The sequence below is a fragment of the Pogoniulus pusillus genome, chromosome 5 (assembly GCF_015220805.1).
Source record: "Pogoniulus pusillus isolate bPogPus1 chromosome 5, bPogPus1.pri, whole genome shotgun sequence".
Classification (NCBI taxonomy): Eukaryota; Metazoa; Chordata; class Aves; order Piciformes; family Lybiidae; genus Pogoniulus; species Pogoniulus pusillus.
This window is the reverse complement of record NC_087268.1, coordinates 16,445,854-16,466,566: the sequence shown is the minus strand read 5'-3', so window position 1 is coordinate 16,466,566 and position 20,713 is coordinate 16,445,854. Positions and strand designations below refer to the sequence as shown.

At 47.3% G+C, this 20,713-nt stretch overlaps 1 protein-coding gene across 1 annotated transcript; it reads right to left on the bottom strand.

Annotated features, from left to right (window-relative positions):
* Positions 1–239: 239 nt before the first annotated feature.
* UPK1B (uroplakin 1B) lies at positions 240–14,628 on the bottom strand. Its single transcript, XM_064143995.1, has 8 exons — positions 14,599–14,628; positions 8,721–8,808; positions 7,958–8,158; positions 6,233–6,307; positions 5,047–5,169; positions 4,588–4,767; positions 2,234–2,317; positions 240–1,567 (listed from the first exon to the last, which is right to left on the bottom strand). The coding sequence occupies exons 2-8, from the start codon at positions 8,787–8,789 to the stop codon at positions 1,517–1,519; spliced, it is 783 nt and encodes a 260-aa protein (XP_064000065.1). The 5' UTR covers positions 8,790–8,808; positions 14,599–14,628; the 3' UTR covers positions 240–1,516.
* Positions 14,629–20,713: the final 6,085 nt, after the last annotated feature.

Sequence of the window (20,713 nt, the reverse complement as noted above, 5' to 3'; positions counted from 1 at the left end):
TCATACAGAAAAACCCTTCAGTGTTGCAGGAACTTGTTTCTTCCTGAAGGTATTCACCCTTACATCTGTGTTTTTCTCTCCTCCACAGCACAGCAAGGGACTACTCAGCTAGAGAGTTTCTGTAGCAGTGGGCTTGGGCTTCACCCTGCCCAAGAAAAGGTATTGAACATGAAAAAAAAATCTGTTTCATTTCTTTTTAATCAGTATTTTGGTGAATATACAAAAAAAAACCCAAAGAATCAAGGCAGCTGGCAAGTGTCAGGGCCTGAACCCAGTGCACCTTAGGAAGAGGCCTCACTTTAAAATGCTCTATACAGGAGATATTTCACGTGACATATGTAACTAAACTGTTCACTAGGAAGGACAACATCTCAGTTTGGGCCAAAGTAAACAGCTCCTATTGAACTGAGTGAGAATTGTAGCTGCTGCTGCAAGGACTGGATTTGGTTCAATTAACTCCGTGCTTGCCTTTTTCCCAGGAGTCACTCAGTGCCATTGTTTGCCTCTTGTTCTACGTGATCCAGGGATGTGGAAGGTGTGCTACACAGCAGATGTGACCATATGCATGCAAGTAGCTGAAGCAGGAAGTATCATAATCTAGGGGCATGGGACAGCCACTTCACCAAAGCCAACTAGGACACAGGACCCCTCCTATTCTGCACATAATCTAGCCCACAGGTTTGTGAAAACTTGAGTGAAGTACATAACAGCTCTTTGAAGGAGTCACTTGGTAGCAAGTGAAGCTTTTTCTGGACTGGCACTTCTTAAGGGAGGAGCACATGCAGTGGTTTCATCAGTGGCAGGAGGTAGGCTTGAACACAGGCAGCACATTGCTGAGGAGTGAGATGACCTTTCATTCGGCAAGACTAGCAACAGATCTTTTATCTGAGGCTTATCTTTACTGCTGACACACTTAAACTCTTAGAGAATCTGCCTTATTCTGAGGCAAGGACTGACAGAGACTAGGAACAGAAGCTGAATGACAAAGTGTATTAGAAAGGTCTGCAGCCTTCTCTCTTGCAGCACCTATGACAAGTGGTTGCAAGAGGTTAAGAGTTTTGCTCACATAGCCCTTACCAGAGTCTTACCACTGAGACTTAGATTCAACATGGTTTTAGAGAGAGGTTTTTCTGGAACAAGCATACATGGACATGTTCCTTTCTGATGGCATCGCAGAGCAAATCAGATCACTTAGGATCATAGAACTGTTGGAAGAGACCTTTGAGATCATCAAGTCCAACCACTTCTTATTTTATGCTGGGAGGATTTCTTGCACAGCAAAAGGACTGTGCCTCATCCAGGAGGCAATAAAGCTGCAGAACAAGGGGGAAAGAACAAGAAGATTCTTTTCTGGAGTCACCATCTCTGTGTGTCAAGTTTTTAGAAGGGCAAAAATACATATATGGGAGAGGTGGTGGGAAAACTTCAAACCCTCCATGGCACAAGAAGGATGGAGCAAGAGATGAACAGATGCAGTTTCACATGGTGCTTCAGGGCAGCGCTGAGGACTGGGTCTTCAGTAATCAATCTGACTCCAGTAGAACATGGTACCAAGGAGGACGCAGAACTGAAATGACAACACTACTAAGTTTCTCTACTGCCCATTTCCTTCTCCCTATCTCTCCCCCAGACGCATTTATAGTCTCACTGGTAAGACAGAGCAAGAGAAGTTCTTGATAAGCAAAATCCACTCAGGCAAAGGACGCTTAAAGCTTTCTATCTTGCACAGAAGCTTCCCAGTGAAGAGAGAAGATATGTGAGATAGGTGCAGCCATAACCACTTGACAGGAACACTCTGCTCACTGAGGATTATCTGTCACAAAGCTGCTGAACCCTGAGTACTTGAAACACTCATGCAATGTCTTCAAACTAGAAACTGAATTATCTGTCACGATTACTGTGTAGATGATCCAATACCCTCCACAAAAGAATAACATAAAGAAAGAAGTGTCAGCAAAGCTGTGTGTGCACTGTTGTATTGCTGAGAAGGCAGCAAGCCACAGGAGGCAGGCAGGACACTTAATTCCTTACCTGTGGGAGCCAGAATGAGGGGAAACTTGTAAAGGTAGCCCTGTTAGTGGAACTGGCTACAGGCAGATTGGTGCCGAATGAATAACTATAAATAACCTACAGACATTTCAAATGCGTCAGTCCTGACACCCACCCCCACCCAGCTGGGCGTGGAATAGCAAGACAAGGGAAGAAGAAATAAAGGCAAATACTAAATACTCACAGTCCAGCAGAGGATGGCGAAACCAAACCAGGCAACACCCCAGGCATGTGCATTCATTGGCCCAGAAATGGCGTCATAACAACCCTGAAAGACAAGCATGAATGAATCAACAGTGACTCTGAGCAAGGTACTGCAAGGTGATAAGCTTATCCACCTCCAAGAGAGACTGAGGGGGTAGCTCATAGTGTCTCAAGAAACCAAGCCAGGGCTACATGGCTTATTGGCAACTTCCAGATAGTCTACCTGTTCCTATCTCCAATTGCAAACTAGACCCATCTCAGACACTTCAAGGACAACTTCCCATGCCATCCACTTGCCAACTATACATATGTAACCACAAACAACCAACACAGAGTTGACCTCCAGAATCAAACAAAGCTGCAGGTAAATCATAGAATCAAGCAGGTTGGAAGAGACCTCCAACATCATCCAGTCCAACCTGCCCAATTAACTAGACCATGGCACAAAATGCCTCATCTGGTGTTTTTTTGAACCTCTAGGGATGGTGACTCAACAACCTCCCTGAGCAGCCCATTCCAATGCCAATCATTCTCTGGCAACAACTTCCTCCTCACATCCAGCCTAGACCTCCCCCACCACAACTTGAGACTGTGTCCCCTTTTTCTGTTGCTGGTTGCCTGGCAGAAGAGACCAACCCCCACCTGGCTACAGCCTCCCTTCAGGTAGTTGTAGACGGCCATGAGGTCTGCCCTGAGCCTCCTCTTCTCCAGGCTGCACACCCCCAGCTCCCTCAGCCTCTCCTCACAGGGCTTGTGTGGACTCATACAAACTTGGAAGCTTGAACACCTTCTATAAATGCTTCTTTGTGCAGAAGTCTCTACTCATGACCCAGCAATATCTTTAAATAGGATAAGCTGGTCTGCTGAGAAGTGTTACCTTGAGGAGGTGAACTGCTGACTTGCTCACTCACAGTGCATGCACTTAAGTTTAGGCTAAGTTTGATTTAGCTACTGTCCATCTACATGTTGGAGATGTCATTTCTTTCTGGTGGCACTGGGAGAGTTTTCTAAATAGTTATCTCTTGCCCATGAGAGTCTTTATTACAGAATCACAGAATGGGTGGGGTTGGAAGGGACTTTTGAAGATCATCTAGTTCAACACCCCTCACAGAACAGGCTCACCAGGAGTAAATCACACAGAAACACATTCAGTTAGGTTTTGAAAGTCTCCAGAGAAGCATACCCCACAACCTCTCTGGGCAGCCTGGTCTAGTGCTCCGACACCCTCAAAGGAAAGAAGTTATTTCTTAAACTCATTTGAAATCTTATTCCTTGAATTCAATTGAGAGGTGGGCACAAGCCAACCTCATGAGGATCAACAAGACCAAGTGCAAGGTCCTGCATCTGGGTCAAGGCAATGCCAAGCACAAATCCAGGCTGGGCACTGACTGGCTGGAGAGCAGCCCTGAGGAGAGGGATTTGGGGGTGCTGCTGGTGGACCAGAAGCTCATCATGGGCCAGCAGTGTGCACTTGCAGCCCACAGGGCCAACCAGATCCTGGGCTGCATCAGGAGAAGTGTGGCCGGCAGGTCGAGGGAGGTGATTCTCCCCCTCTACTCTGCTCTGGTGAGACCCCACCTGGAGTACTGCATCCAGTTCTGGAACGCCTATTACAAGAGGGATGTGAAGATGCTGGAGTGTGTCCAGAGAAAGGCCACGAGGATGACCAGAGGGCTGGAGCAGCTCTGCTGTGAGGACAGACTGAAAGTGTTGGGGCTGTTTGGGCTGGAAGAGGAGTCTCTGAGGTGATCTTCTTGTGCTCTTCCAGTATTTGAAGGGGGCCTACAAAAAAGCTGGGGAGGGACTTTTCAGGCTCTCAGGGAGTGACAGGACTGGGGGGAATGGTGCAAAGCTGGAGGTGGGGAGATTTAGATTGGATGAGAGGAGCAAGGTGTTCATCATGAGAGTGGTGAGAGGCTGGAATGGGTTGCCCAGGAAGGTGGTTGAGGCCCCATCCCTGGAGGTGTTTAAGGCCAGGCTGGCTGAGGCTTGAGGCTGTGGGCAGCCTGTTCTAGGGCAGGGTGTCCCTGGGCATGGCAGGGGGGTTGGAACTAGATGATCCTTGTGGTCCCTTCCAACTCTGACTGGTTCTATGATTCTATTCTATGTGTTCTAGTTTTTATCCACTGCATCTTATTCTATCACCAGACACAAATGAAACCAGCCCAGATCCATCCTCACGACCTCTAGATGCCCAGGATCCTGCCAGGCACTCTTCCTGCCCCTGAAATCTTTTGAACAGCTGCAGCTTACACCACAGGAGGAAAGCTACTCATTGTTTCCTTCCCTTGCAAAAAGGTGCTTTTGCCCAACATAAAGTGAACATGAGCTTACATTGCTGTTGTAGTAGCCAGAGACTCCAAGCTTGCAACCATCCAGGTTGACAGGAGACCCTTGGGCATTCATGACACAGCAACTGCGTGGCCAAGGGAAGTCGGCGTCGTTGTGCTCGACACGGAAGGCAGACGTGTACTCCTGCCAGTCGCTGGGGCCGTGCACCCCACAGCACTTGTTCTGTGGGAGAAGAGAAGGGAATGGTCTTCCTGGGGTCAGGTCACAGCTCCTGCACATGGCTGGTTAGGCATTAACCACAAATTTCTGGGAGAGATTTCTGAAGTGCTTGCCTTTGACACTTGACCATCTGACAAACAAGCGAACCCGGGAGTGTAGCATGACTTTAAGGTTCAAAGCAGGTACTGTCCTCTACATTACTGAGCATCCCCAAAGAGGACTTGAAATTCCAGGGCTGCAGAGCATTTAGTAATTAGTGAGAGTTTTCAGTGTTATTATTACCTGAAGCATGAGATTATCCCATGTTTCTGTAAGCCTTTCATCCGGCGATTTCTCATTGCTATTGCCTGTCCCTGACTTCTGATACCTCTCCAGCATTTGCTTCAGGAAGAAATTTGGAGTGAGCTACAGAAAAAAAAATAGAGAGAAAAGAATGTAGAAAGTATGTAAATAAGTGACCATGGGAAGCAAAGAGAGGGCTATTTGGGGTGGGTTTGTTTGCTTATTTCAGTATCATTTTGGTGAACAGGAATGCTGCTTCTCCTCCAGTTTTACACCCAGGAGAACAAATAGCAGGTTGTGAGGGGTAGAAGCAACAAAACCATCTTTGAGTGGTGTGTTCAAAGACATCTTGAGCACAGCTCTAAGGCAGGGCTCTGCCAGACACTGGATCACAGGTGATGTGCAGTAGCTGTTACATTGGATATGTTACTTGGAACTAAATCACCACAATAATTTCCTTCCCTACCAATCTCTCCAATAACCCACAAAATCTTTCCCTCACTAGAAGCACTGTCTGGGGGGAATGCTGCATATTTGTCTTCTGCATGTGTTGACAACTGAGTTAACCCTTACTGGTTAACAAGTTTGTAAGCACTTAAAAAGGTTAAAATAATAACAAAACTGTGCCAAAAAGAACAAAGTTATGTCATTGATTGCAATAATGGCATTGGAGACCTTTCATGTGAGGCCTTATTCTAACTCTGCAGTAGTCCTCTCGAGTTTACACTGGTACTTCCTTAACAAGTAGTCCATTAAAAGTTTGTAAGTGCTTAAAAACATTGAGAACATAGCAAAACTGTGTCAAAAAGAACAAAGTTGTTTCCTTGATTGCAATAATGGCATTGGAGATCTTTCATATGAGGTCTTATTCTAACTCTGCAATAGTCCTTTTGAGTGTACATTGTTACTTCCTTAACAAGTAGTCCCTTAACAAGTTTGTAAGCACTTAGTAATGTTACAATAATAACCAAACTGCGTCAAAAAGAACAAAGTTATGTCCTTGATTTCAATAATGGCATTGGAGACCTTTCATATGAGGTCTTATTCTAACTCTGCAGTAGTCCTTTTGAGTTTACGCTGGAACCACCAAGCAGGTCACTTACTATACTCAACAGGACCACTGTGCCCTAGAACTGCATAGTTCCACAGCATGGTTGGAAGAATACAAGAGGAAAGAAATACTCACAAAGTCTCGGTGAGTTGCCGCTGTGATGCAAGAAGCCATTTCAAAGGCATAAGTGATCAACATCAGAATAATATACTGTGGGAGATGGACAGTAAAGTTAGCCCTTGGAGAAACAGTTAAACCCTTTTTTGTCCTCAAGATTAACCCTGAAGCCCTGCTCAAGGCAAAGGAGCCTAAGCTGTCCTAGTCTCCTCCGTGCATTCCATGGCCCATAACATTCCTGTAGTCTTTCCCTGTGCTTGTTTCAGTTTGCAATCTCCTTTCTTGAAGGTGTATGACTGGAACTGTTTTCCATCTCACAGATAAGATCTCATCAGAACATCACGACATTAACAGCACTCTAGCTCTATAGAAAATTCTTTGCCTGATATGCCCCAGAATAACATTTGCCTTTTGTTGTTGTTGTTGCATCTCATTGGCAGCTTATGCTTGTGCCATGTCTTCTCCTTCCACTTCCTAGCTGTAAGCTTTTCAGCAAGAAGCTGTTCACTCCAAGCAGGAAACTTTATACTTTTGGGAAACAGAAGGTGGAAATTAGGGTGTCATTTAGATCCTCCTGCTTTTGCATCAGATTTACTCAGCACTCCTACTTTGTAAGTGAATTTCCTTCAGCAAAACAGATCCTGAGCATGCCATCTCATAGTCTCTTTCACTCTTTCTCCTCCTTTCTCACCACCATCCCTTTAACCTTTCCCATATTTTCCTCAGAGATCTTGTGTCTCTATTTCTTGTTCCACATTTTACAATCTTCTTCTTAGTTTCAGGATATTCCTTTCCTTATCCCAGCTTCTGCCCTCGTGCCCTCTCTTATCTTCTATACCACTGCCCTGGTTTTCAGCCAAGACACCAAAATACAGAGTTAAGGGAATTCTCTTCCCTCAGCTGTTTGCTGACAAATTCCCTGGTGCCAGAGTTCAGATCTCCACATGTCTCTTGTTTAAAAACAGACACGCTGCTGTCCCACATTAATCCAAGGGAAAGATGATTCCAGTTTTTTACTCTACCCTTCCTTAATGCAAGCACCAATTAAATTTTCATAGAATCATAGAATCAGCCAGGTTGGAAGAGACCTCCAAGATCATCCAGTCCAACCTAGCACCCAGCCCTATCCAATCAACTAGACCATGGCACTAAGTGCCTCATCCAGGCTTTTCTTGAACACTCCCAGGGACAGCAAGTAAAATTCAGCAGAGATTTGGTTACATCTTAACATTGTTCCTGGTTTATCCAAAGATGTCTGTCCCCACCCCTGTAATTTCTGCCTGCCTGCTGATGCCTTAATTGCACCCATATTTGCTATCCTAACACCTACTAATTGCCTCGTACAGAAGTCATCACTTGTCAGCTTCTAAACTGAATAGTATATGACAGCTGAAAGGCAGTATGGGGTGGGGAGAAACTAGAATCTAAATCTCATCCCAGCGACATGAGATTGCATAAGTGCTTCTGCATTGCTTCAGGGCAAGGTCAAGGTCAGGCTTGGGGTGGGTGACATCAGGCTAGTCAACTTAAACCTCCTCTGTGGCTATGGACATTAGTATTCTGAGTCTGATTCAGGAACAGCTCATCCATATGTCTTCACAGGAGTCACCTTTTGGGATGCCACGGGCATGATCAAGAAGAGCATCTGGCTTCTTATCGCTAATAAAAGCTCTCTTGGTCAGGCAAACAGTGAAAATAAGGCAGCATGTCTTAAGTTTGGCAGCAATAGGTAGGCAAACTTACCACCAGTAGCAAGGTCCTGTTGGCCTTAATGACTCCAACGATACCAAGGATAGCCAGAGCAAAGAGTGCAAAGCCAACAAAGATGCCGATCCAGGCCCCAGCATAGATGTCTTTGTTTTCGGTGGCTTCCAGCAGAGGGTAGAGACCATGGGGATTGGACACAAAGTAGATGCACTCTGCTGTCAGGGCAATGCCACAGATCTGAGAAGTGCAAGTTTGGGTAATCCATTAGAATTATAGAATCAACCAGGTTGGAAGAGACCTCCAAGATCATCCAGTCCAACCTAGCACCCAGCCCTATCCAATCAATTATGCCAAGCTTCCTCAAAGGAATGACAGAAACAGAGAAAGACAGAAGCCTCTTTCCTTTTATTCAACTCCCTGACAAACAGGAGCTGCTCAATAACTCTGTCCAATGCTACAATCTCTTGCATCCTGTCTTCAAAGAAGAATTGAAGGTAAATCTCATCCAGCCTAGATCGGAAAGAACTAGCAGAAACTTTCCTATCACTATATGGAGAGAGGTGCTTGAAAAGGTGTTGTCAGCAGCAAGGGCCCTTCCCCTACAATTCATCTTGGTCTTATGGATCAGCCCTTGCTGTCCCCTCCCCACCCAAGTTATCAGCTAGCACAGCTCTCCTTTAATGATCTATTGACATAAGGACCTCACACATGGAGAGGGATTTTATGGCTAGAAACTGCTGTTTTAAGAAACATCACAGTGCAAGGAAACCTCCACCTATACTTGTCCCACTTCACTTACCCCAATGATCACATTTCCAAAGACTAATAGACCCTGCAAGATGTGTATGCCATCATCACTTTTTGCCATCTTTAATTCTTCATGCAACCTGGGAGAAAGCAAAGCAGTCTTCAGTTAGGCCCACACAATAAGCTTCACTCAATAAAAATCATCCCTGAGGAGAACAGACAGGACCTTCCTGCCTCTATGCACACCTTGTACCCCTTGCTTCAGTTTCAGAGGAGAAACTTACCCAGGTGTGAACCTAGTAACTTTAACTCTCCCTGACATTTGAGCTACAGAAGACATGGACCACTCTGGGGGCACTTCATGTCTCCAGCTCCGTATAGGATCATACTTCCATCACCACAACAGCACCCATGCAAACCTTAGCATGGATTTGCACGCTAAGGTTTTGCATTGGATTTCCATCACCACAACAGCACCCATGCAAACCTTAGCATGGATTTGCACGCTAAGGTTTTGCATTGGATTTCCATCACCACAACAGCACCCATGCAAACCTTAGCTCATAATGCTGTATTTCCATCTGGCTAGAAACACCAACTACACCCAGATGGGCAGAGGACATGTTCAGCACTCTCACCTCTTTCCTCTTCCAAAGCAGACAGCTTTACCATAGGGTATGCTACCCACCCTGCTGGCAATTTCATTTTGGATAGAAGTACCACACCTGCAACTGTGATGCTTTAGCTGTATCTTATGCGCACATCTACAGCACATGGCTTAGCAGCACCTTGCTAAGGGTAGTGCTGTCCCCCGTTCATGCTTCAAACTGAAGCTGGGGCCCGAGCTCTTGGTCAGGTCTGAGGGAGTGGGGGGGGGGAGCAGCTCAGGCTGCAGCTGGCTCACGGGAGTCAGGCCAAGTAGCATTCCCACTGAATTCCTGAGCGCGTTACATCCTGCAGGCTGAGGCTAGGCACACTGCATCAAATTCATACCCTTCCAGAGAAAGCAGCATAAAGGCACTTGTCAGAGGTGTAAGACCCCTTAGAGAAACAAGACCAGTACCAATGGAAACTTGCTTGGGAGAAGAAAATCCCCTGCCCTGAGACAGCTGCCTTTACTGGGTGGTCGAGAAAATACAAGCCAATAGAGAAAGGCTTAAGTAAGCCCATCTTGAGCAGACAAGACGAAATGCAGCATGAACACCCCTCTTCTGCCAGAGTACCTGCACTAGTGCCTTCTCTCAATGGGATTAGTGACTCTGGGATTCTTCAAAGAAGCTGATGGAAAATGAGTGTGGGTACAGCTGTCAGTGAAGGGGGGAGGACTTGGGATGCCTTTAACATTGCCACCTTTAATATTGCCTCCTCATCAGCTGCACTTTTAGGATAGTCAGGACTTCCAACAGTGACAGAGGGAAAGCCAGATTTTCCTGCCACCCTTTCTGCAGTAATTTGAACCACAGAATTAACCAGGTTGGAAAAGACCTCTAGGATCATTGAGTCCAACTTGGAAAGCTCTTCATTGTTTTCACTGTTATACCAGCAGCAGAGCCCAGGACAGTCTGAGTGAGGACTGCCATTAGTTTCAGTGTAGGAAGCACTTTTTAGTGCTGGAGGCCAGCCCAACATACCTGAAGCTGTATGACCCTGCACTTGAAAATGGTCATCCCATGAGGTCAATGTGAAGCTCTATCCCAGCAAAACTTGTTGATCAACCAATGTGCCCAGCGGCCACACAGAATTGCCTTGCAGATCAGATCTCTGACTGAGCAGTGTTTGACCGCATAAGGTATGCAATGCAACACTACAAAGCCAGCAAACTTGAGGCAGACAATGGTCCTCCAGTCATCTGAAGGCTGCAGAGGCCACTGCCTAGATCACAGGATGTCACAGGATCACAGGATTTTAGGGGTTGGAAGGGACCCAAGGAGATCATACAGTCCAACCCCCCTGCCACAGCAGGACAACACTATCTAACACAGATCACAGAGGAACACATCCAGACAGGCCTTGAAAGGCTCCAGGGAAGAAGACTCCACAACCTCTCTGGGGAGCCTGTTCCAGTGCTCTGTGACCCTTACAGGAAAGAAGTTCCCCCTTGTGTTGAGGTGGAACCTCTTGTGCTGCAACTTACACCCATTGCTCCTTGTCCTAGATCATTGTGCTGCAGACTCCAGCGATTTTAGAAAAGCCTTTCATTCTTGATGGCTTAGAGACATCAGAAGTCAGAGAGCAGTTCAAAAAGCAAGGAAAGCTCCTGTGCTCAAATGTCGTCACATGAGCTCTAGCTACTCCCATGGAAAAGTAGGTCTGCCATGTAGGTTGCAGGGCTGAGTGTGCCACGTGGCTAAGAAGTTAGATATCACTGAGCGTCATTGATACTCACAAGCCTTTCTTTAACACCACAGGAACCTCTTTCTCCCTCCTCTTCTCTTCTACAGAACTCCCTGAAATGTAATAACAGCACTCACAACTTGTATATGGGTTGTCCATCCAGCCTGTGCTTGTCTCCTCACAAGCTGGCTCTTTTCTTCCCTGGCAGGTGCTACCTCTCTCTCTCTCTTGCTTCTCTTTGAGCAGGTACTATTGCAGGCATGTCAGCCCAAGAAAGCAAACCTCTTCCCCTGGGGCAAGCCCATCTCCTAGGCTACTGTAGCTGAGAAGAAAGCTAGACACAGTCACCACCACACAGATATCAGCTGGAGACTAGCAAGCTTCTAGGCAACCTAGGGCCAGTACCTCACTGAAGACTATTGGGATTGCAGAGCAGGAACGGCAGGTGGAGAGACCAGGAATGGGAAAAGGCAAGAAAAAGCCTTTCATGTAAGCTTAAAAATGAACACTGTAGCAATGTTGCCATATCACTACAAATCCTCCCTCTGCCTCCAAATGAGCAGCAACAAGGGAGTCAGTTTCTCAGTGCTGGCTTCATTCACCCCTTGTTTGGGCCCTTCTCTATTGTAGAGATTCTAATATTAGCATCATGAATGAGACACTGGGGAGGTGCTCCAAGGCCATACAAACACTGCAGCAGCTGGAGAGATGACCCTCCAACACATCCCACAGAAGAAGCTGTAGGAGGTCTGAGCCCTTCCACCTTCTGCCTGTTCCTCACACCTAAAGGTAAGCAGGGTTAAGCAGGAGCAGTTTGCACAGCACTTGGCACAGGTACATGACTACAGAGTCAAACCTTGGCTGACTTGCCTGAGGCAAGGTGCATGCAGGTATGGCTCACAATTACCCTTGGGGTGTGACACTGGCAGGCAGTCCTCCCAACCCCATAGAGACAGGTACCTCCTGCCTGTGGGCACAAATCTGTTTGGAAGTAGAAAAGCCTTCTTTGTTGACTGGTCAAGATTAGTTTTAGCAACTGAGTACAGTTTCTTGGGGTTTCTGGAAAATCCATGAGGAATCAAGCTTCAGCTGCAACTGTTATCCAAAATTTGCACAACAGAAGGTGGCCAGATTCTGGGATTTAAGCCTTGAGCTTGCATGAGCCTGGGGTTCCTCAGCACATCCTATCCACATTGAAATTTATCCATAACCCATCTAGGTCCGAGGTATTCAATTATCACTACCACAGACTTTACTCCATGCTCCAAGCAGCTTTGGAAAAGTGTCTTTTGCTCTCTTTGTACCACAAAACCAGACATCCCTCATGAAGCACATCAACTTCATCTTCCTTATGCTCTGGTCACAACACAGACTAACTTCTCCCTTCACACCCTTAAAACACTCTCAACACACACAGGGGCCAGCTGAGCCTGTCAGAATGCAAGAGCTACAGTGGCCCTGCCTCCACCACTTTCTTCACAACTTGCAGACAGATCTCTTCTTTCCATGACCTTGGAGTCTTCTTGACTGCTCCTCCCTTCCTCTACTTGCAGTAGCTCTGTGAGACCTGCAGCACAACTGTAGAAGCTGAAAAGGAAGCTCCTTCTGCAGAGGCTAGCTTCTGCCTTTATCTTTTTGGTGACTTCATGCAGGCTTTCAAAGCAAGGCCTGCTCACAGCAGTTCTTGGATTCAAGTTCTTGGATTTCTGTCTCTGTGCATTCCTCACACACATTGGGCTGGCTGATCTTTTGAAGCCTCCTCTTCCTATACATTGGGACAGGTTTTCAGTTGCCTTACAGATGAACGCCCCCTGCTCAGCCTAGTCCTACTCCATCTCCACCTCAAAAAGCCAATGGGTAAGAACCAGTTTGGCATTACCCCATGCAGAAGCAGTTCAAAATTTGATTGTCTGGCATTTTGTGACAGTTATTGTGGTGGAGTCATGGCACTGTGGCCAAAACCACCTCTGTGAGCGTCATCATTTGCGCCTACACCTTGCTCATGGAGGTCTTGGTGAGGTGGCTTAGAGAGACTTCACCTCACCCCTTGCTTCCCTCCTTTGCGTCAACGTCCTTGTGCAGGGTGTTGCATTCTCATCTTCTGGTTTAAGTACACAGAGAAAAGGGACGCTTTTGTTTTATTACTCACGGGCCCCACACACCCTTAGCTCGAGGCTCTGCACCACTCAAGCACAACTAAACAAACTCAACTGATCAACAGCAGGAACCTGGTCCATGTTGGTAATCCTCCCTGGTGCAGAAGCCTGGGTACCACACCTCCTGCTCCTTGTGCTCAGCCAGCTCTGTCTGGAGAGCATGTCTGTACAGGCAGGAGTGAGATGCCTGGGCTGGGGCACTCATGGAGGGAAGTCAGTGGTGTGGAACAGCTGCTGGAGGTGCCATACCAGAACTAGTGCCGGTGCCGCTGCTGCGAGAAGCCTCCGTGAGCCACGGATGTGCCCACACCCTAACCTTCTGTGGGCTCTGATGTATCAAGGCTTAAGTGGCCTCAATCAGGGCACTTCTCAAGGAGACAGTAATAAACTTACTGTAGTCAGGGTTTGTTTTTTTTCCCTTTTCAGTTGGTTTTAGCAGGAAATGTAATCCTTAATGGGCTTAAAAAGAAGGTAGTTTCCAGATACAAGCACACAGAGTTAGGTAGCTTTAAAGAGAATGCAATTGAATATGTTGTTGATGAATAATTTGGACTCTGATGTTAGAAGACAAATGTTTTACAAGTGTTAAGTCATCATTCGTTCAGTTGTTTTAAACACCTCCAGCATGCACAAAACCACACTCTCCTTCCCCGTTGCCCTACCAGCTCTGAAACGCAGCTGCCTCTGGCAGAGAACAGCTTGTGCTGCTGGAAGAGCCAGCCAGTTATTTTGTGCTACCAAGGGAGAAAAATAAAGCAAAAACAAAGCTCAGCATCAGGCAGGGGTCAGAGACTAATTACGTTTCCTTTTGAGAGAGACTGCTATGAAATGAAGCCTGTGTGAAGAGTGGAGTGGCTGGTAAATCATCATCAAGCATAATTACTTTGGAAATAGAGCTGGGAGGTAGGTTTTTCCTCTCTCTCTCATTAGCTAAGCACAGCCAAAACAAGAGGCTTTTGGGTGTTTTGGTGGTTTTTTTTTTATGTTCTTTTTGTTTGCTTTCTTCTGTTCCAATTTCACAAGTGAGGGGGAATTACAGGATATCTTTTTATCTGCAATGATTTTTCCTTCTTTCCTGTTTCCCACTCCCACCAACACTCAGATATATTTGCAACAGATTTAATTTTCCCATTCCCTCCTCCTCATTCTTAAGGAGAAAAAAAACCCATACAAAACAAATTAAAACAGCCATAGAGAAGACACAGCCTGAGGCGAGAAAAATGAAAGACTTAATAACCCTCTGCAGTTAACCTTACCCAGGTACCAGACTCCCACATACTAAACGCAGCCCAGGGAGTGAAATCAAAACCATTCAACATAAAAACCATTCAACATAAACCCCATTAAACATAAAAGCAATTAAACATAAAAGCTTCCTTTGCTCTTAACACCTATCACTCACATGCCTCATTAAGATGATGACCAAAGTATGGCACTCACCCTTGGCTTCTCCTGACCTTCCCAGCCGAGATCCCGACCCACCTGCAAGGCTGAAAAGCCCCTTCCTCTCACCTTCTCTGGGCTTTAAGTAGCCCAGGTTGCTTGAGGAACGTGCTGTGTGATTGGTAGGGTGCCCATCACATGAGTAAAACTTTTTTTTTTTTCCAGCCAAACCTGTTCCCCAGTCCTCCAGGGACCGGAGGGTGTCTCTGTGATTCTTAGATCATATCGGAATGTCCTTGTGCCAAAAACACAAAGCTTCAAAGAATTTCTATTCTCATACTCTCCAAAAGGGTGGATGAATGACTCACTCACATGAGATACCTGACCTTTCAAGAGGACGGGCAAGCTGGAAGGATGTAAACATAAATACTAGGATTGCTGCACTGCTCTTTGAACATGGGTGTAAGAAGGCACTGAGTAGGAAAAGAGAGTAAATCGATGTCCAGAGAAGGGCGACGAGGCTGGTGAGAGGCCTCAAGCACAAGCCCTACGAGGAGAGGCTGAGGGAGCTGGGGTTGTTTAGCCTGGAGAAGAGGAGGCTCAGGGGTGACCTTATTGCTGTCTACAGCTACCTGAAGGGTGGTTGTGGCCAGGGGGAGGTTGCTCTCTTCTCTCAGGTGGCCAGCTCCAGAACAAGAGGACACAGCCTCAGGCTGCGCCAGGGGAAATTTCGGCTCGAGGTGAGGAGAAAGTTCTTCACTGAGAGAGTCATTGGACACTGGAATGGGCTGCCTGGGGAGGTGGTGGGGTCGTCGTCCCTGGGGCAGTTCAAGGCAAGGTTGGATGTGGCACTTGGTGCCATGGTCTAGCCTTGGGCACTGTGGTAAAGGGTTGGACTTGGTGATCTGTGAGGTCTCTTCCAACCTTGGTGATACTGTGATACTGTGATACTGTGATGTTAATGTTTTCACTTAATTGCATTATGTGGAAGGGGGAACAAACCAAACAAAAAGAGGCTTGGGTTGGATCTATTTCCATCTCATCCAGCTTGGGATTTGTTTGTGTTTGTTGGGTTTTTTTTTTGTGAAACAGAAGTATAGGCACTGGCTAGCTGGCAAGACACTGTGGATAACATCAGAAGTGGGAAGACTGTTGCATTACCTTGGTCTCCCTGGATTTTTAAATACATTCCATCTTCTTTATCACAGAATCACCATGGCTGGAAAAGATCTCTAAGAACATCAACCCAACCATTGTCTAACTCTACCAGGGCTGCTACTACACCATGTCCTCAAGCACCATATCTAGGCAGCTTTTAAATACATCCAAGGTCTGGAGAACAGGTCTTATGCGGAGTGTCTGAGGGAATTGGAGTTGTTTAGTCTGAAGAAAAGGTTGTTGAAGGGAGAGCTTCTTGTTCTCTACAACTACTGGATGTGAGGAGGAAGTTGTTGCCAGAGAGAGTGACTGGCATTGGAATGGGCTGCCCAGGGAGGTGGTGGAGTCACCATTCCTGGAGGTGTTGAAGCAAAGCCTGGCTGAGGCACTTAGTGCCATGGTCTAGTTGATTGAACAGGCCTGGGCACTAGGTTGGACTGGATGATCTTGGAGGTCTCTTCCAACCTGTTTGATTCTATGATTCTGTGATACCTAAAAGGAGATTGTAGAGAGGTGGGTGTTGGTCTCTTCTGACAAGTCACGAATGGCATGAAGTTATGCCAAAGGAGGTTTAGGTCAGGCATTAGGAAAATCTTCTGTACCAAAAGGGTTATTAAAGACTGAAACAGGCAGCCCAGGGAAGTGATGAAGTCACCATCCCTGGAGATGTTCAAAAACCACTTTGGGACACCATGGTGTTGGGTTGACAGAGAGACTTGATTATTTTAGAGGTCTTTTCCAACCTCAATGATTCTATGATAATATTTTTGTGATCTTCAGAGAGAAATATGATGTTGGGAATGAGACAGTTGGGATGGCAGGTTTGCCTGTTTCCATTGGTTTTGGTGTGAGTCATTAAGGACAGACTGGGAATTTGCACTAATTTGCATGCAGAGCAGAGGGAGAGATGGAGACCTTGCCTAGGCAAGGGAGTGCAGTGGGGCTGACAAACCATGTGGTGGTGTGGTGGTTTGGAAATCACCCAGACTAGACTCAGCGGCTCTGGAAATTGAATGAAGCTTATCTTTACAGCTTAGCTCAATATACCAGCAGGTATTTACAGTATACACAGCTATATACAGAAGTATACAAGGTAAAAGGTGTCACGGAGTGGAGTTGGTCTGGGTTTTTGGGGAATGAAATGCGAGGCCGAATTTGAAAGAATATAAAAGATTTATTATTATAAACACTAGGAATCCCCTTCCCCAAACTTATTTGTAACTACCCCACATAAGTCCTTTATATGCGGTTGTGAATTAAATTACAGAATGACTGTGTATAAGAAATCAGGAATTTAGCAACAGTTTGAAAGGATTTAGGAAGAGAGTCTGTGGCGAAGTGAGAGTTCCACTGGAAGGCTTTGAGACATTATTCTGGCTTTAGATCAAGTTTTCTCAGTTACTCACTGTCAGTTCTGAAAGTCCTAAATATCGTGGATTGGGGCGCGCTGTCTGAGCTTCCGCGGGTCCGAACCAAGCTGGGTGCTGGTGTCCGTCCGGAGGCTGGCGCAGATCAAAGTGCTGGCAAGTAGGCTGTAGCGTCGATGCTGCAGTGCGAGTGCTGAGCTGTGCCGTGCGTGTGTGTGTGTGTGTGTGAGAGTGAGTGAGCGAGAGTACCAGTTTATTAGGATAATGCAACATCTTAAATACTGTTCAAAAGAGATGTGCCAGCCAGACTTGGGTTGACACAAGTGGACAATACAGATTGGCTCAAAATTAGGTGTGAGGCACAGATAGGTTATTTTCTTACCAAAACAACCTGTGGCACCACCCCAGGGGCTGGTAAGGGTCAGCCCCCAGCAGGTGTGCGTAGGGTGCTCATAGTGTCTCAGACCCAAGGTCCTTTTCCCAAAACAACGGCTCATGTTTACAGCTTATGTCCCTCTGGGGGAGAAATCTTCCCACAGCTAGAAACGGCGGTTGGGACAGTGGCTGTAGTCATGCAGGCAAATGAGAGCAAGGTTTTAACTCCTTGATTGATGATCCTTCAAGCCACAATTCTGTATAAATGAGGGCTTTGCAAGAGGGCTTTGCAACCCTCCACCACAAAAGGTAATACAGAAACACAACAGCCTTCCCAGAAACCTGAGTCCCCAGGAGGGGCTCCCAACCACCCTTCCACCTTCTCCCATTCCCCTACCTTACCCCAGATGTTGCCTTGTGCCCCAAGGAAGAATGGAGGGTCATCCAGGGGGGTTAGGAAGCAAGTGGATTAATCAGAGAGATGGTAGATGAGGTTAGAGAGAAATGCATCTCAAAGCCCAGGCAGTGCTCGAACACCAAATCTGTCTTATCTATGTTTATACTCTTGTTCTTATACATCTCAGCAAGCCTGTGAGTGAAGTAGACATCAGCATTTGTTTCTCTTTCATAGCCTGTGATCTAATTCTTCTACACAAAACATTCTAGCTAGCTTCAAACTGGCACAGGTGGGAAGCCCAGATACATCCTAGGTGCTTCCAGTAAGGTGCTTACAGCTGCTTTAGCCATCCTTTGTAGGTCTGTATCTGCACTGGCATACTTCAGGTGAGAACATGCCAATGCTTCTATCTGGCAAGATGCTTACATTTCTGTAAGCTTTTGCATTTGTGATAGCTACAGACTCACAAGTGCAGACATCTCCTCACAGAGCCATATCTACACTCATATATGCACAAGTGAAAAACATGCATGCATGTGTTTTCCTTATGAGCATCCAGAAATAGAGCCACATATGTGCTCTATTATGTGTGGGTCAAAGGCAAATTGCTGGCCTGGGAGTCAAGACACAATGTAATATGAGGTTTCACCTGGAGGAAAAGTCAGGTGCTGAGACCACAGCCTGGGCCATTCTCAGGTGGAGGTGGAAAATGAAATTTCCCAGGAAATCTATCACTCAGTTATAGTAACGTGCTCTCTGGGTGATAGGGCAACATTAAAGCATGGTAGTCACGGAGTATGCCAGGCTTTTTCAAGCTTCTCATGGAAAGGATGCTGGAGGATTCCAAAGTGAGAAAAAGATGCTGAAAATGGACAAATAGACATTCCCCCTCTACTACGCTCTGGTCAGACCCCACATGGAGTACTGCATCCAGTTCTGGAGCCCCTACGATAAGAGGGATGTGGAGATGCTGGAGCATGTCCAGAGAAGGGCCACGAGGATGCTCAGAGGGCTGGAGCAGGTCTGCTATGAGGACAGACTGAAAGAGTTGAGGCTGTTCAGTCTGCAGAAGAGAAGGCTCCCAGGTGACCTTCTTGTGGCCTTCCAGTATCTGAAGGAGCTTTACAAAAAAGCTGGAGAGGGACTTTTTAGGCTATGAGGGAGAGGACTACGGGGAGTGAAGCAAAGATGAAGGTGGGGAGATTCAGACTGTCCATGAGGAGGAAGTTGTTGAGCATGAGACTGGTGAGAGGCTGGAATGGGTTGCCCAGGGAGGTGGTTGAGGCCCCATAGCTGGAGGTATCACAGTATCACAGTATCATCAGGGTTGGAAGAGACCTCACAGATCATCAAGTCCAACCCTTTACCACAGAGCTCAAGGCTAGACCATGGCACCAAGTGCCACGTCCAATCTTGCCTTGAACAGCCCCAGGGACGGCGACTCCACCACCTCCCCGGGCAGCCCATTCCAGTGTCCAATGACTCTCTCAGTGAAGAACTTTCTCCTCACCTCGAGCCTAAATTTCCCCTGGCGCAGCCTGAGGCTGAGGCTGTGTCCTCTCGTTCTGGCGCTGGCCACCTGAGAGAAGAGAGCAACCTCCTCCTGGCCACAACCACCCCTCAGGTAGTTGTAGACAGCAATAAGGTCACCCCTGAGCCTCCTCTTCTCCAGGCTAAACAATCCCAGCTCCCTCAGCCTCTCCTCGTAGGGCTGTGCTCAAGGCCTCTCACCAGCCTCGTCGCCCTTCTCTGGACACACTCAAGCATCTCAATGTCCCTCCTAAACTGGGGGGCCCAGAACTGAACACAGTACTCAAGGTGTGGTCTAACCAGTGCAGAGTACAGGGGCAGAATGACCTCCCTGCTCCTGCTGACCACACCATTCCTGATGCAGGCCAGGATGCCACTGGCTCTCTTGGCCACCTGGGCACACTGCTGGCTCATGTTCAGGCGGGTATCAATCAGCACCCCCAGATCCCTCTCTGTCTGGCTGCTCTCCAGCCACTCCGACCCCAGCCTGTATCTCTGCATGGGGTTGTTGTGGCCAAAGTGCAGCACCCAGCACTTGGAGCTATTGAACCCCATCCCATTGGACTCTGCCCATCTGTGCAGGTGGTCAAGGTCCCGCTGCAGAGCCCTTCTGCCCTCCAACCCAGCCACATCTGCCCCCAGCTTAGTGTCATCTGCAAACTTGCTGATGACTGACTCCATGCCCTCATCCAGATCATCTATGAAGATGTTAAAGAGGATGGGGCCCAGCACAGATCCCTGAGGGACACCACTAGTGACAGCTGCCAGCTGGATGTGGCACCATTCACCACCACTCTCTGGGTCCGTCCCTCCAGCCAGTTCCTAACCCAGCACAGAGTGTTGCCATCCAAGCCACGGGCTGACAGCTTAGCCAGCAGTTTGCTGTGGGGGACAGTGTCAAAGGCCTTGCTGAAGTCCAGATAGACCACATCCACAGCCTCCCCACATCCACCAAGCAGGTCACCTGATCATAGAAGGAGATCAGGTTGGAGAGGCAGGATCTGCCCTTCCTAAACCCATGCTGGCTGGACCTGAGCTCTTTGCCATCCCTCAGGTGCGCTCTTATCACCCCCAAGATAACCTGCTCCATCAGTTTCCCTGGCACTGAGGTCAGGCTGACAGGTCTGTAGTTCCCAGGTTCCTCCATCCAACCCTTCTTGTGGATGGGGACCACGTTGGCCATTTTCCAGTCTCCTGGGACCTCTCCGGTGAGCCAGGACTGCTGGAAAATGATGGAGAGCAGCTTGGCCAGCTCAGCTGCCAGCTCTCTCAGCACCCTGGGATGGATCCCATCTGGTCCCATGGACTTGTGGGTGTCCAGATGGCTCAGCAGGTCCTGAACTAA